Source organism: Lolium rigidum, chromosome 4 (genome assembly GCF_022539505.1).
Source record: "Lolium rigidum isolate FL_2022 chromosome 4, APGP_CSIRO_Lrig_0.1, whole genome shotgun sequence".
Taxonomy (NCBI): Eukaryota; Viridiplantae; Streptophyta; class Magnoliopsida; order Poales; family Poaceae; genus Lolium; species Lolium rigidum.
The window spans coordinates 235,290,636-235,305,945 of NC_061511.1; the positions used below are offsets into that span (position 1 = coordinate 235,290,636).

Here is a 15,310-nt window from a genome sequence, read left to right on the forward strand (position 1 = left end):
TTACATGTCAACAATAAAACAGTATCAGCAGATACCTAAAAATGTACAAGGGAAAAAAAACATGATACCACCATAAACGCAGTTGGATTGAGGAACCTAATCACATCAAGTACACCTATATGTTCAGCACAACTACATCGAACTATGATATCCATTCCTTCCGACGACTTGTGACTAAAGGAACAGATGATTGAGGTAACAATGGCTCATAGTTCACAGGCTTGTTCTGGTACACCCCAACAACGGTAATAATCGGATGGCTTAAGCATGAACGTCGAAATATCTATCACCTGGCTACTCCATAAAGTTCAGGATCTAATCAACAAATATCAAGGACGTCACGTGTATAGAGGTGACGCATGACATGACGCTAGTATCAAAACTTTACAAAGGTGAATAAGACACCCTCATCGCGCAATACAAGTAGTTCATGCGTCGACACAATTTCTTCAGGTCCGTAGAGAGCTAGGTCAACAGTATAACAGACAAGTCTGTTAACTGTAGTCCTCCTCAAGTATATGTCAGCAGCGGATCCCTTGGTCGTGGCCCATGTTATACAAGATGTGTTGGATCCATTTACATCAACTGTTCCACTTAGGATAGCCTACAACAATAGGTTAGTTCTGGCAGGTGCTGAGTTAAGGCCATCTGCAGTTGTAAGCAAGCCTCGAGTTGATATTGGTGGCAATGACATGAGAGTTCTCTACACCCTGGTAAGCCTCTAACTATAGTAGTGGACCATACATGCCAATCCTTCGGTTATCAATCTGTTTATCATGGTCCACTAATATAATCATGAAGAAAATCCATAGAAACAGAAGGTCCCATGGATTATTAATTTATTCCTAGCAAACTGAAACAAAACATATACTAACTTGTTTGAATTTATCTTTGCAAGATACTGGTGGATCCAGATGCCCCAAGCCCAAGTCACCCATCACTAAGGGAGTACTTGCACTGGTAAAGCAAATGCAACATGTTCTTATTCTCGCCAATATGATTTCAAACCCTCGACTCATTTGTGTTCTGCACCCGATGCTCCTGACATATGCTTCTTATTAAATTTGCTCCTGTGTAGGATGGTGGCAGACATCCCTGGAACAACTGGTGTCAACTTCGGTATGATATCATGCACACCAATTTGTTCTACATCATTTTTTTATTTAGCTGAATTTTGTGGATATGTATATTAGGCCATGTTTAAGGTCTTTCCCTCAACTATGTTGATTATCATACAGCTAACAGACTCAGTACAAGTCAATTCTAATGTAGCCCATCATTAACCCTGGGATATCTCATAGCTAATCAAAGAATAACTATGAACAATGTAAAATGATATGCATATGTTTTGAAAATGAATGGAGAACTTGAAGACAAGGCCGAAACAAGGACTCTAAAAATGGTGGTAAATGTAAGGATAGCCTTTTCATAATCATTATTTATACTTGATATATTTTCCACATGTACAATCAATTAACTCTTCGGCCTTATATTGGGTATAAAGAATTTTGCCACATATGGTTTAGCATGCAACTAACATATACAGCAGAACAAAGGTTTAGCCTGGATATGAAGATTATTTAGCAAAACTCCTATTTGCCTAGAACAGAAGAAACTAACCTACGTTGCAGATAACCAATAGATGTTTCCTCCAAATTGAATACGCTTCAAATTCTTAATTAATATTAGGGTGCTCTTGCAGGCCAAGAGCTTGTGGTTTATGAAAGACCAGAACCAAGATCAGGTATACACAGGATGGTATTTGTGCTGCTCCAGCAACTAGGTAGGGGGACAGTTTTTGCACCAGACATGCGACAGAACTTCAGCTCCAGGAGCTTTGCACACCAGTACCACCTCAACATTGTGGCTGCCTCATATTTCAACTGTCAAAGGGAAGGTGGATCAGGAGGAAGAAGGTTTAGGCCAGAAAGTTCCGAAGGGGAGTAGCGACTAAGTACTACAGAGTACAGACCATTGTATCCGGTATTGTAGTGCTGCATCACAAATAACGTGCATTATATGCTCTGTATCATCTATATATGCAGCATCATATGCATATTCAGTTATGATGAGCTTGATGGGATACGTCTCAGTTATTAGTTAATCATCTGATCATGTAAAGTATTCTCGAGGGAATACCGAATATATATGAACTAAGGCTTTTACAATAATAGTTAAGCTCGAATAATTTCTGTTCTAGGAACCTGCTTTGCATTTCAGTAAGTTCTATTGAATAAAATTAACAGAATCCAAATCTTCAAAATTATTTTTGACGAAAACCCAAAATATTTTAGATGAAAATAATTGTAGGCAAACTTTGTATTAAGGCCCACAGGTGGCAATGTAAGCCCAAGATAGATCCAGTGTTTACATAATTACTCCTTATTCAAAGCAAAAGGGCTACTGGAGATGCAGATCAAGCACTTAAAACTTAAACTTAATGTTACAAGACCGCGGGAGCAGTCACAAACTTACAGCAGAAGGATCATCGGCAGGAATCTGATCACTTCTTCGCAAGGTTGCACACCTCCACCAACTCCCAGGATTCCAAGCTTTTATCCTCGGTGTCGGTTCTATAAAGTGCGAGCTGGGAGATCTCAAACTGCAGTCCAGATAATTCAGTGTCCATTTCCTCCACCTTCTTCCTCGCTGCTTCCTTCTCCTCGTCTGTTAGATCCCCATACAGGAGGCTGACATGTGGCATGTATGCTGCAATTGTGTAAAACCATGAGTCAGTTGTCACCAACTTTGTTATAGTATTTCAGAAACAAAATACAGGGTGCTGCACTTACGGGATGGTCTCTGGTACCCGAAGTGGGCGCAGAAGTGGTCACTTGTCTGGATCACCTGCAAAATTCAGATAATGCGATATGAGCAGGGCAAAATGACTGGTGAAAACTGAAGACATACTGTACACACATTTCTCTGGGCTTCACAGTCACACCTCGGAACCAATCGACCTCTCGATTCGCACTCGCGGAAGCGGGAAACCGCTAGGAAGAGAGGGAGAGCTAGTAGTATGTGCTAACCTCGGGGGTGGGTTCGAGGAGGAGGTAGACGCACTGGTAGAAGAAGTCGCCGCGAGCGACGCCGGTGACGCGGGCAGTGTAGGGGCCGACGCCGGCTGCCGCGGCGGCGCGGAGCGCCTCGATGGCCGCGGAACGGCGCAGGGTGACGGCGCCGACGACGGTGGCGTGCGGCTCGAAGGGCGGGCCCCCGTGCGCGGCGCGGAGGCCGGCCATGAGGCCCCGGAGGCGTTCGCGGACGTGCTCCGGCGGGAGGGCCCACACGGAGTACACCTCCTCCGGCGACTGGTCGGCGGGGTCCATGCGGGCTGAGCGGCGGGGCCGGAGTCGGAGTCGGAGGTCAAGGGGGCGGTCGGCGAAATGCGGTGCGGGAGCGGAATATGCCGGAGATTAATGGAGCCGGTGCTGCAATTTGTTGTGGACGGTTCGTTCCACCGCTGAGACACTGACGGTGGGGTTCCGGTTTTCAAATGGTGTTATTGGGACCACTGGCAGAGGGAAGCTCCAAAGTCCAAACACACTAGGATTATCCAAATGTTTATACTGTACAGCAAATAAATAAGCTCGACTAGGTCCTAGTAGAATAATACTAATGGAGATCCAAATCTAAGAGCAATTCCAATAGTATAGCCAACTGTTGGCTATAACAAGATGTCATATCATTTGTAGTCATCATATAGCTAACATGTACAATAGTTGGCTATAAGAATGTAGTACTTTACTAATATATGACCCACTTTTCACTCTCACAAGGTGTCTAGGAGCACGTGCAAGAGCTTATTATCTGCATAGAAATGTCCTCACCTCCCTCCTCTCTCCTCTTCTCTCTCCTCCAACTCATCTAAAATATATTATTTAATGTCTTATAGTCAGCTGACTGGACTCTATTGTACTTGCTCTAACTGGAGTGCAATCCTAATCATACGCGTCAACAAGAGGTTAAAAAACTTTTTTTTTACATAGGATGCGATCTCGATAGGCTGCAGTGATTAATAAACTGCAAGCTTGTGTAGCCACTTGGGGATAGAATCAGACTCGAGCCAATGTAGCAGTGAGGATTTCTGGCTCCCCAGGCTCCACAGAGCTCTTCATTAAAAATACTCGGTATATTTATTAGTATCTTGAAATTTGGATCTTAAAGTAGCCATGAAAACTGCAAATGGGGGCCGAGTTATATGTAGCGTTTTATATTTAAAAATTCAAAAATTATATTTTGAAGTTTCAAAAAAATCTGAAATAAAATCCTAGATGTAGCCAATGATGAAATCTACAAACGTGGAATGTGATTTTTTTTGCATTCTAAGCTACACAAAAATGAAAAAATCTAACAAGTTTTATAGTTTTGAAATATGCACTATTCACTATACTCGGATTCACACACTTGTGATTTTTGTGTAGCCTAAAATACAAAGAATTTCATATTGAGAATTTACATCCTTTATGGATTTCATTATTGGTTACATTGAGAACTTTTTGTCAGATTTTTTAAAAATCTAAAAATATGATTTTTAAATATTTAGAAATAAAGAGCTACGTTTAGCTCGGCCTCCATTTGTCCACTCTCTAAATACATATAAGTATATATGATATTCTATGAAAATGTTTTGAAGTGTGGTCTGCACTACAAATACTCATATATTGCAAAGGTAGCACTAGTCACCGTCGTAGATCATGCCGAACGAGATTAAACTCGATTAGAGACTAGAAGAATAGATGAAATCTCTATCTAGCTGGGTGCAATGCTAGTCGTGCGTATTAGAAAATTATTTTACGTCAGATTTGGATCTAGATTAGTGATTAAATAAGTGACAAACTTGTGTAGCCACCTCTGGAGTCAACTCAATGTAGCAACAGTTTTGAAAACGGAAAATAGACATATCTTGGTGAAAATAGAGTGTTATTGAGTAAGCTATTATGCCCAGGGGCGGAGACGGGGGGGGGGAGCAGGGGCTAGACCCCCCAACCACCGGCCCCCCCTAACAATCTGACAGCGTACAAGCCTGTTAATCGTATCAATATTAGTCACCAATTAGGCCTAAGTGGCTAAGCTTCAAGCCTCAAATCCGTAATGCACAAAGGAACAGCCCGTTAGCCCATGATATTGATTAGGAAACTGATCGGTTGATCGTCTACGGCCTCTGGAGTGCTAGCTACATCCACGCCGTGAATAAGGGATCGATATTTTAGTGTGCAATATAGGCAGTTGATCGTGGAAGTCCTTCAACCCTGGCCGTCTCTACTCTCGCCTGGAGCGCCCGCCGCCATCGGCTATTCCCGCTTGCAAAGCTGCCGTCGACTTGTCAAGGCAGCCGAGTAACCCCAAGAATGCCGGCCGCCGCTGATCGGCGTTGCCAGCTTGCCGCACATCTAGTGATTGGGCTTACTGCCAAGATTATTTGTTAAAGGTACACGATAGACTGTATACTTAACCCTAATCTAATCCAAGTCCCTTTTGCTTCAGTTTAGCTACAATTTGCTAGTTTAGCTACAATTTGCTAATTGATAACAAAGAAAAGGAGAAATGCTACAGCATGATACTTTTTTGTGGCTTTCTGCCAATTGCATCGAGCTTGAATCTGGCCTGATGCCAAATAATATAGGTAAAATCCTTGGTAACAGAACCCTGTGTAAACAACTCATTAAAAAACTATATTTGAACATACAAAAATTAGCTTTTGTTGATAATAATATGTTGGTTTGGTTATATCTAAACAAAGGATGGCATATTTACACTATTATAAACCAAACATACCATACTATGCTATCCTTTAACACCTAAAATTTTCATAGTACTATACTTGAAGGATGATCATCATCGGCTTCGCCCCCCCTATGACTCAATCCTGGCTCCGCCCCTGATTATGTCTCCTGAGGTCTGTAGAGCTCTTTATTACAACATATAAGAAACCATTAGTTCAAATATATAAAAAATGTGTATGTTAGAGCGCACCAAATATAATGTTACATTAGAAAAATATTTTTTGAAACATGGCATGTAAAAAAGGTGATCGATTCTACTACTATTAGATAGTTCCAACCCATCAGAGCAACCACAATGTGTGCCAAACTACATATTTTGCTTTTGATATTGGTTCCCTCCATTGTGTGATGTCAAATTAGATTGCCAAAGCCAAGAGAAAGATGGAGTAGGAGCATGTAGTTGCTCCTATGCCAAATTTTTCCATGAAATAAAAAATCCACTCGTTTTCATGTCACGACGCTTGGGGTGGATGATTTTGCTTGGAGTCACACCTCGTTTCATAGGGAGGAGAGTTTCTTTTTATTTGATTTATGTTAGAGTTGGGCCTACATGTAAATAAAATTTGGCAAATGGCTACATTATGGATGTTGATGCCCATTGGATGGAATTTGGCATCGATGCCATTGTTAGTTACATGGCCAATTTGGCCTTGGCCACACAGTGGTTACCCTTATCCGTTTCTCCTATTCATCCGCAGCCATGCCAAATCTGCAAGTTATGCATGTTAGTCATGAGTTGTATATTTTGCACTACTTATTTTTGTTACTAGTGATGTATAGACCCTTTACTGTATATTTCCAGTGTATGAGGGGTTTTATTCATATTGCACCATATACATGTACCGGCCTTTGGCCCAAGAGTGAATACTAGTTGCTCATTCACAATATGGTACCATAGCTTCTGGTTTAGCTCTTTGCACGCTGCAACTCCGTGCTCGATCCGCGCAGCCGCCGATGATCTTTCTGGCCGCCGCTGCTCCACTTTCTTCTTACTCTCCCGTTCTTCTCGGGATCGAACTTTTCTAGCCTTCTTCGTCGTTTTTGAGCTCGCGTTGGAGCTCCCACTGCCCCATCCGGCCATCACCGACCGGCCGGCCACGTCCCGGCCAACTCCGGCCACGTCCCGACCATGTTCCGGCCTCCCAGGGCTATCCCAGCTGCGCCCTTCGCCGGCCAGCTCCGGCCGCCCTCTGCCGACGCCGCCCCCTGCCGGCATCGTCATCTGCCGGTCCGATCCGGCGCCGCCCCTTGCCGGTCAGCTCCGGTCGTGCCCTGCCGGCGCCGCCCTTGGCCGGCCCGCCCCGGCACCACCCTCTGCCGACCCGCCCCGGCTGCATCTTCTGCTAGCGCGCCCCGTGCTGCCTGGCTCTGGCCGACCACCTGTTGGCCACGAAAATCTGGATAGGGCTAGATCCAGATATGAGATTTGACCCAAAAAAAGGAGGAAGATGGCATCCTCCCTGTCTGGCTACGTCAGTATCCCTCGCTGCCCCGTAATCTTTGATGGTACCAACTATGGAGAGTTTGCTGCCTTTATGCGCATTCACATGTGTGGTCTTCGGCTGTGGGGTGTTCTTACTGGCGAGGTCTCTTGTCCGCCGCACCCCACAGCTCCTGTGCCCCCTACCCCGCCGCCTGTGCCACAGGCCCTTGCTGCGAATGCTACTCAGGCTGATCGGGATGCAGCCAAGTTTGCCGAGGCTGTTGCTGATGAGGCATATGAGGAGCAGGTACTTGCCTATTCAGAGGCTCTTGGCTCCCACCGTGATAGTTTGGCTTCTTTTACTCAGTGGTGTGATGAGGATGCTAGAGCTGCTGTCGTTCTTTCGCAGAGTGTTCAGCCACAGTTTGCTTCTGAGTTTATGGGTCTCGCTACTGTTGCTGAGATGTGGTCTCACCTTCGTCAGCGCTATCAGCCTTCTGGGGATTCTCTGTACTTGTCCGTGTTACGTCGAGAGCATGATCTTCAGCAGGGTGACTCTACTGTTGATGAGTTCTACACCCAGAGTGCGGCGATCTGTTGCCAGCTTGACTCCCTTCGCAGTGCTGTCTGTGGTACTTGCCAGTGTTGCCGGACAGTACATTCAGATATGGACTTCCAGAGGATTCATGAGTTCCTGTCTAGACTTCGTCCAGAGTTTGAGCCTCGTCGTGCTAAGTTGTTTGCTCGGGGCCGTGTTCCTATCTCTGAGGTGTTGACTGAGCTTCGTGCTGAGGAGACTCGTCTGCGTGGTGCTGGACTGCTTGTGACACCTTCTGTTCTTGCTGCTCGAGTTCCCACTGCTCCTGCACCGCCACTTCAATCCACACCAGTGCCTGCTTCTGGAGGAGCCCGTCCTTCTCGCGGTGGGGGTCACCCTTGTCCTCCTCGGTTCTACACTCACTGTCGGAGGCCTGGTCACCTTGAGTCTGACTGCTATCAGAAGCAGCGGGGTGTGACTCCTCGTGCTCCTCCTTCAGCGTTTGTCACCACCGGCTTCACTGAGCAGGATATAGCGAGACTTCAGTGTCTCCTTGCCTCCTCTGGCTCTACTTCGATGGGTACTGCTGCCTCCACGACTATTTTCTCTACACAGTCAGGTACATCTTCGTGGGTTCTAGATTCTGGAGCTTCTTTTCACATGTCTCCTGATTCTTCCTCTCTTTCCTCTCTTCGACCTCTTCCTCTTCCTGTTCGTGTTCTTACTGCCGCTGGTACATATCTTCCTGTTGCTAGTCGTGACACTCTTTCTACTCCCTCCTTTTCCGTTCCTGAAGTTTCTCATGTTCCTCGTCTTACCATGAACTTGTTTTCCGCTGCTCAACTCAGTGATTCTGGTTGTCGGGTCATTCTTGATGTTGATTCTTGTTCTGTTCAGGACACTCACACTCGGGCACTGGTTGGGGCTGGCCCTCGGTGTCGTGACTCCCAGGGACTTTGCGAGCTTGACTGGCTTCATGTTCCTTCTTCTATCACTTCACCAACTACACCACGTGTGCTTGCTGCTTCCACTACCGCCTCCTTTCAGCAGTGGCATCATCATCTTGGTCATCTTTGTGGTTCTCGCTTGTCGTCTTTACTTCGTCGAGGTCTTCTGGGGCCTGTCTCAGGAGATGTCTCGCTTCAAGGATGCCAGGGCTGTAGGCTTGGTAAACAGAATCAGTTACCTTATCCTACTAGTGCGTTTGTATCTCAGCGTCCATTTGATTTGGTCCATTCTGGTGTATGGGGTCTAGCTCCCTTTGCTTCCAAGGGGGGGGCACCGCTACTATGTTATTTTTATCGATGACTTCTCTCGCCACACTTGGATATATTTTATGACTTCTCGTAGCGGGGTTCTCTCGATATATAAGCGTTTTGCTGCCATGGTCCATACTCAGTTTTCCACGCCTATACGTGTCTTTCGGGCTAATTCTGCTGGTGAGTATACTCCCAGCTGTTGCGTGGTTTTCTTGCTGAGCAGGGTACTCTTGCCCAGTTCTCCTGCCCTGGCGCCCATGCCCAAAATGGTGTGGCTGAGCGCAAGCATCGCCACCTGCTTGAGACGGCTCGTGCGATGATGATCGCTGCCTCTCTTCCTCCTCACTTCTGGGCTGAGACTGTGTCTATTTCCACCTATCTCATCAACCTTTAGCCCTCCACAGCCTTGCAGGGTGGTATTCCTCTTGAGCGTCTTACTGGTCACACTCCAGATTATTCGACCCTTCATCTTTTTGGTTGCGCTTGCTATGTTCTTCTTGCTCCACGCGAACGCACCAAGCTGACTGCTCAATCTGTTGAGTGTGTCTTCCTTGGCTACATCCCTGAGCACAAGGGATATAAGTGTTGGGATCCTATTGGTCCTCGGATGCGCATATCTCGGGATGTCACTTTTGATGAGTCTCGTCCCTTCTACCCGCGTCCCTCCTCCTCTTCCTTCTCGATGGATGATATCTCTTTTCTCATGTTTCCTGACTCACCTCCTCCTGTGCCTCAGGTCCCTGCTCTGCCGAGTCTCTCACCACCCTCTCCTCCTTCGCCCACCAGACCCCCTCTCCTCCCTCACCATCCTTCCCACCCTCCACACCTTCCTCTCCCATGTCACCTTCCTCGACCACGGTGGTCCCTCCCTACCCTTTTCACTACTCCCGTCGTCCACGCGAGGATGATGTTGCTTCTCCTGACATGCCCTCCACCTCTGGTGCGATGCCCTCTCCGTCCGAGCAGACTCATCATCTTCGTGCTCGTCCTTGTCCTCATCCTGATCGTTATTCTCCCACTCACTACGGTCTTTCTGCTGTCCGTGAGCCGACCTCTTATCGGGATGCACTTGCTCATCCCGAATGGCAGCTAGCGATGGCTGAGGAGATTGCTGCTCTTGAGCGTACTGGCATCTGGGATGTTGTCACTCTTCCTTCCTCTGTTCGTCCCATCACCTGCAAGTGGGTCTACAAGATCAAGACTCGCTCTGATGGTTCTCTTGAGCGCTACAAGGCTCGTCTTGTGGCTCGCGGCTTTCAGAAGGAGCATGGCCGTGACTATGATGAGACCTTTGCTCCAGTGGCTCACATGACCACTGTTCGTACTCTTCTTGTCATTTCTTCTGTTCGTCACTGGTCTGTCTCTCAGCTTGATGTGCAGAATGCTTTCCTTAACGGTGAGTTAAGTGAGGAGGTATACATGCAGCCACCTCCTGGCTACTCTATTCCCGATGGCATAGTTTGTCGTCTCCGACGCTCTCTCTACGGCCTTAAGCAAGTCCCTCGCACCTGGTTTCAGTGTTTCGCCTCTGTGGTGACCTCAGCTGGCTTTGTCCCAAGCGCACATGACCATGCGCTCTTTGTTCACACTTCTTCTCGTGGTCGGACTCTCCTTCTTCTTTATGTCGATGACATGATCATCACAGGTGACGACCCTGAGTACATTGCCTTTGTCAAGACCCGTCTTCGTGATCAGTTTCTCATGACTGATCTTGGTCCTCTCTGCTACTTTCTTGGGCTTGAGGTTTCCTCTACCTCCGATGGCTTCTATATCTCCCAGGAGAAGTATATTCATGACCTTCTCACTCGTGCCGCTCTTGGTGATGAACGCACTGTCGAGACTCCTATGGAGCTCAATGTCCACCTCCGAGCCACTGATGGTGATCCTCTCCCGGACCCGACTCGCTATCGTCACCTGGTTGGGAGGCTTGTCTATCTTGCTGTCACTCGTCCTGACATCTCCTATCCGGTCCACATTCTGAGTCAGTTCATGTCTACTCCCACTAGTGTCCACTATAGACATCTCCTTCGTGTCCTACGGCATCTTCGTGGCACTATCTCCCGTCGTCTCTTCTTTCCTAGCCCCAGCTCCTTACAGCTCCAGACCTACCCAGATGCTACCTAGGCTAGCGATCCAGAGGATCGCAAGTCTCTTTCTGCCTACTGTGTTTTTCTTGGTGGCTCTCTCATTGCTTGGAAGACCAAGAAGAAGGATGTAGTCTCTCGTTCGAGTGTCGAGGCTGAGTTGCGAGAGATGGCTCTATTGACGGCTGAGGTGACTTGGTTACGCTGGTTACTTGCGGATTTTGGTGTTTCTGCTGACGCCCCGACTCCTCTATTATCAGACAATAATGGTGCCATCAGCATTGCGCGTGATCCGGTGAAGCACGAGCTCACAAAACACATCGGTGTTGATGCCTTCTATGTGCGTCAGGCTGTGCATAATCATGTTATGGCTCTTCATTATGTGCCTTCCGAGCTACAGCTTGCTGAATTCTTCACCAAGGCCCAGACTAGAGCACAACATGGGTTCTTTCTCTCCAAACTCAGTGTTGTTGATCCACCATGAGTTTGAGGGGGGTGGGGTGTTAGTGATGTATAGACCATTTACTGTATATTTCCAGTGTATGAGGGGTTCCCTGCATATTGCACCATGTGAAAGGACACAGATGTCGCCTAGAGGGGGGGGGGGTGAATAGGCGGTTTAAAACTTTTACGAGATGGGCTTAACAAATGCGGAATAAAACTAGTGTTTACTTTGTCAAGCCCAAAGCCCATATACTATGGTTCACCTATGTGCACCAACAACTTATGCTAAGCAATATAAGCAACTAGGTGATAGCAAGATATATAACTTCAAGCACGAAGGCTATCACAAAGTAAAGTGCATAAGTAAAGAGCTCGGGTATAGGAATAACCGAAGTGACGCGGAGACAACGATGTATCCCGAAGTTCACACTCTTGCGAGTGCTACTCTCCGTTGGAGCGGTGTGGAGGACAAGTCACTCCAAATGCACGAGGGCCACCGTATTCTCCTCGAGAATTCCCACCAAAAGGGATGTTCTCGATCCACTATGGAACCTTAGGGAGGTCACCGAACCCGCACAAAGCTTGGGGCTATCTCCACAACTTAATTGGAGGCTCCCAATAAATTTCCACTAAGGCCTTGCCCTTGAAGAATCTCCACAACTTAATTGGAGTCCCCAAGAACACCACTAAGATTCCATAAAGGCCTTGCCCTTGAAGAATCTCCACAACTTAATTGGAGTCCCCAAGAACACCACTAAGATGCCACAAAGGCCTTGCCCTTGAAGAATCTCCACAACTTAATTGGAGTCCCCAAGAACACCACTAAGATGCCACAAAGGCCTAGAATCCGTCTAGGGTTCCAAGAACCCAAGAGTAACAACCTTCTTGCTTTCACTTCCACGAATCATCGTGGAAACCTCAAACCGATGCACCAAATGCAATGACAATAACACCACAAAGATGCTCAAGTCCTTCTCTCTCAAATTCCAACAAAGCTACAAAATCTATTGGGGGGAAAAGAGAGGAAGAACAAAGGAATTCACAAAGAACACCAAGATCAAGATCTAGAGAGTTTCACTCACAAAGAGATGGATTTGATTGGTACAAATGTAGATCTAGATCTCCTCTCTCTTTTCCCTCAAATGGGGGCAAGAATCATGGAGGGATTGAGAGATAGAGCAAGCTTCTCCAGTTCAACAATGGAGGAGAGAGAGAGTGAGAGAAGCACCAGCCCAAGGAGGAAGAAGGGGGTATTTATACCCCCCAAGAAAATCGAGCCGTTGGGACAAAACGAGGGCCGGATATTCCGGCCTAAGTTGGGGCCGGAAAATCCCCCCCCCCCCCCGGAAAATCCGGCCTTGGGGAATTTCCGGACAAAAGTCCGGCCCCCTATCCAGTGAGCATCGCCAGAAAGTCCTTAGCCGATTTTGGGGGCCCGGATATTTGCAAAAAATCCGTCCCGGAAAATCTGGCCCGGATTTTCCGCCCCCCTGAAAACTGGCAGAGACAGCAAACTGAAACGGGCATAACTTTAGCATCCGGACTCCGATTTTGATGATCTTGGGCTTGTTTTGAAGCTAGGAACAAGCTCTACGAGATCATGCAGAGAACCATCATAGTCCAACAAGGGAGGATAGAAACAAATGATGAAAGGTTTGACCTATCTAAAAAAGACATACCGGTAAAACCTCCAACCTCGAAAATGCAACAAGTGATCTATGCAAAATCCGTTTTCGATGAACTAGAGCTTGTCATGAGAATAAGTACAAGTTATAAAACATTACATGGATAAGATCCAAATAACAACCAAGAAATATGATGCAAGGATGTAAAGGTTTGAGCTCTCTCCGAACGATACGATCGAGTTACTCACTCGAGAGCCCTCTTGATAGTACGGCAACTAAACTATAAACCGGTCTCCAACTACACCATGAGACCGGTGAGAAAGAAACCCTATCAAGAGCAAACCTTAACCTTGCGCATTTCACTTGAGCTTGATGATGACGGTCTTGACCGCAACAAGATGGAACGCCTTTCTTGATTGTGCTTGCTTGACGAAGTCTTGTGGATTGCTCCCCCATAATCCACCATGGGAGAGCTTCTTCTTCGGCGCATCTTCTCATATCCATGATCACCATATGGATTGCTCCCCCATAATCCACCATGGGAGAGCTTCTTCTTCGGCGCATCTTCACATATCCATGATCACCATATGGATGGCAAGAGTCAAGCAAAGGATCTCTTCGAGATGGCTCATCTTGAACTTGCACATCATTTTTTCATGGCAAGCTTCAAGCATATGATCTCTTCAAGTTGGCTCATCTTGAACTTGCACTTCATTTCGTTGATGTCTTGAAGTTAACCTTGAGAGCTCACTTCATCTTCATCTTCAAGACATACTTGACACTTGATCTTCTTCATTTGCTTCTTATTGCAATCTTGAAGCCAACATATGGTTCAAGCATTGCCTTCAAGCATATGATCTCTTCAAGTTGGCTCATCTTGAACTTGCACTTCATTTCGTTGATGTCTTGAAGTTAACCTTGAGAGCTCACTTCATCTTCACCTTCAAGACATACTTGACACTTGATCTTCTTCATTTGCTTCTTATTGCAATCTTGAAGCTAACATATGGTTCAAGCATTGCCTATGAACAACTCCTACAAATATAACTCAATGCAAACATTAGTCCATAGGGATTGTCATTAATTACCAAAACCACACATGGGGGCTCCATGCACTTTCACCATGTAAATGTACTGACCTTTGGCCCAACAGTGAATACTAGTTGCTCATTCACAACAATTTTTTCTATCCATGTCCTATCGCATGTCTTGGAGCATACCTATATATATAGTTTACGCTTCACATTTTTCTCAGACAGTACCATTCTATTAACTACAAGTTAAACATTTCCCTTTTTATATATCATTTTGTTGCATGCTTCATATTTGTATTTAAAATGTAAATGAAAGCCACATTTACATTTACATTGCATTAGTTTTACTTGTTTATGATGCATCTATAATACATATATTTTAACGAGTAATTGTGAGGAAAGCACTAAAGTACTTTATCTCAGAAAAATGTAAAACGTATTACATGTCTTAGAGAAGAAAACAACTCTGACAATTACATGTCTTAGAGAAGAAAACAACTCTGACAATTACATGTCTTAGAGAAGAAAACAACTCTAACAATTACATGTCTTAGAGTTTGTCAGAGTTGTTTTCTTATCGTAAAAAAAAAAGAGAAGCTGGTAGCCGGGGGTAGCCCACCACAAATCCGGGCTAGCGGACAGCATGCGGCGTCCACAACACTCCCGTTCGTCGGCACCTGAAGTTTTTTATTTCTCTGCCGCTCCTGCTAACGGCCTCAATCAAGCCCGTCATCTCCTTGACCCCTGTAAGTGACCGTGAGCCGTTCACTGATCAACGTCGCGCCATCCCACTCCTTCCTTGGCTGCTTGCGACCTGGGAAGCTACTGATCGATATCATATCATCGCACCCCCGGACAGGCATCTTTTGGATAGACGACAGACATGAGCAGCGGCAACGTGGAGGAGCAACAGGCTGCGGCCATGGAAGCCACGATGGAGAAGCCATCGGAGGATCCGGTGGTGGTGAACACCAGCTTCAGCGAGGAGAGGCGCTGGTGCTGAGCGCGTGGGACGCCATGAAGGCAGACTCCGCCGCCATCGCGCTTAAGTTTTTTCCTCAGGTACAGAGTTCAGTATGAATATATTCATATGTGTTAATTCGCAAAAGAAAAAAAG

At 46.2% G+C, this 15,310-nt stretch overlaps 2 protein-coding genes across 2 annotated transcripts; one reads left to right on the forward strand and one right to left on the reverse strand.

Moving 5' to 3' along the window:
* Positions 1-437: 437 nt before the first annotated feature.
* Positions 438-2,008, forward strand: LOC124649856 (protein RICE FLOWERING LOCUS T 1-like). Its single transcript, XM_047189419.1, has 4 exons — positions 438-713; positions 899-960; positions 1,079-1,119; positions 1,703-2,008. Exons 1-4 carry the CDS (start codon positions 519-521, stop codon positions 1,945-1,947), a joined length of 543 nt encoding a protein of 180 aa, XP_047045375.1. The 5' UTR covers positions 438-518; the 3' UTR covers positions 1,948-2,008.
* Positions 2,009-2,304: 296 nt separating this feature from the next.
* On the reverse strand, positions 2,305-3,393 carry LOC124649857 (cyclic phosphodiesterase-like). The gene is made up of 3 exons (XM_047189421.1): positions 3,030-3,393; positions 2,793-2,847; positions 2,305-2,709 (listed from the first exon to the last, which is right to left on the reverse strand). The coding sequence occupies exons 1-3, from the start codon at positions 3,327-3,329 to the stop codon at positions 2,504-2,506; spliced, it is 561 nt and encodes a 186-aa protein (XP_047045377.1). The 5' UTR covers positions 3,330-3,393; the 3' UTR covers positions 2,305-2,503.
* Between the last annotated feature and the right edge of the window lie 11,917 nt (positions 3,394-15,310).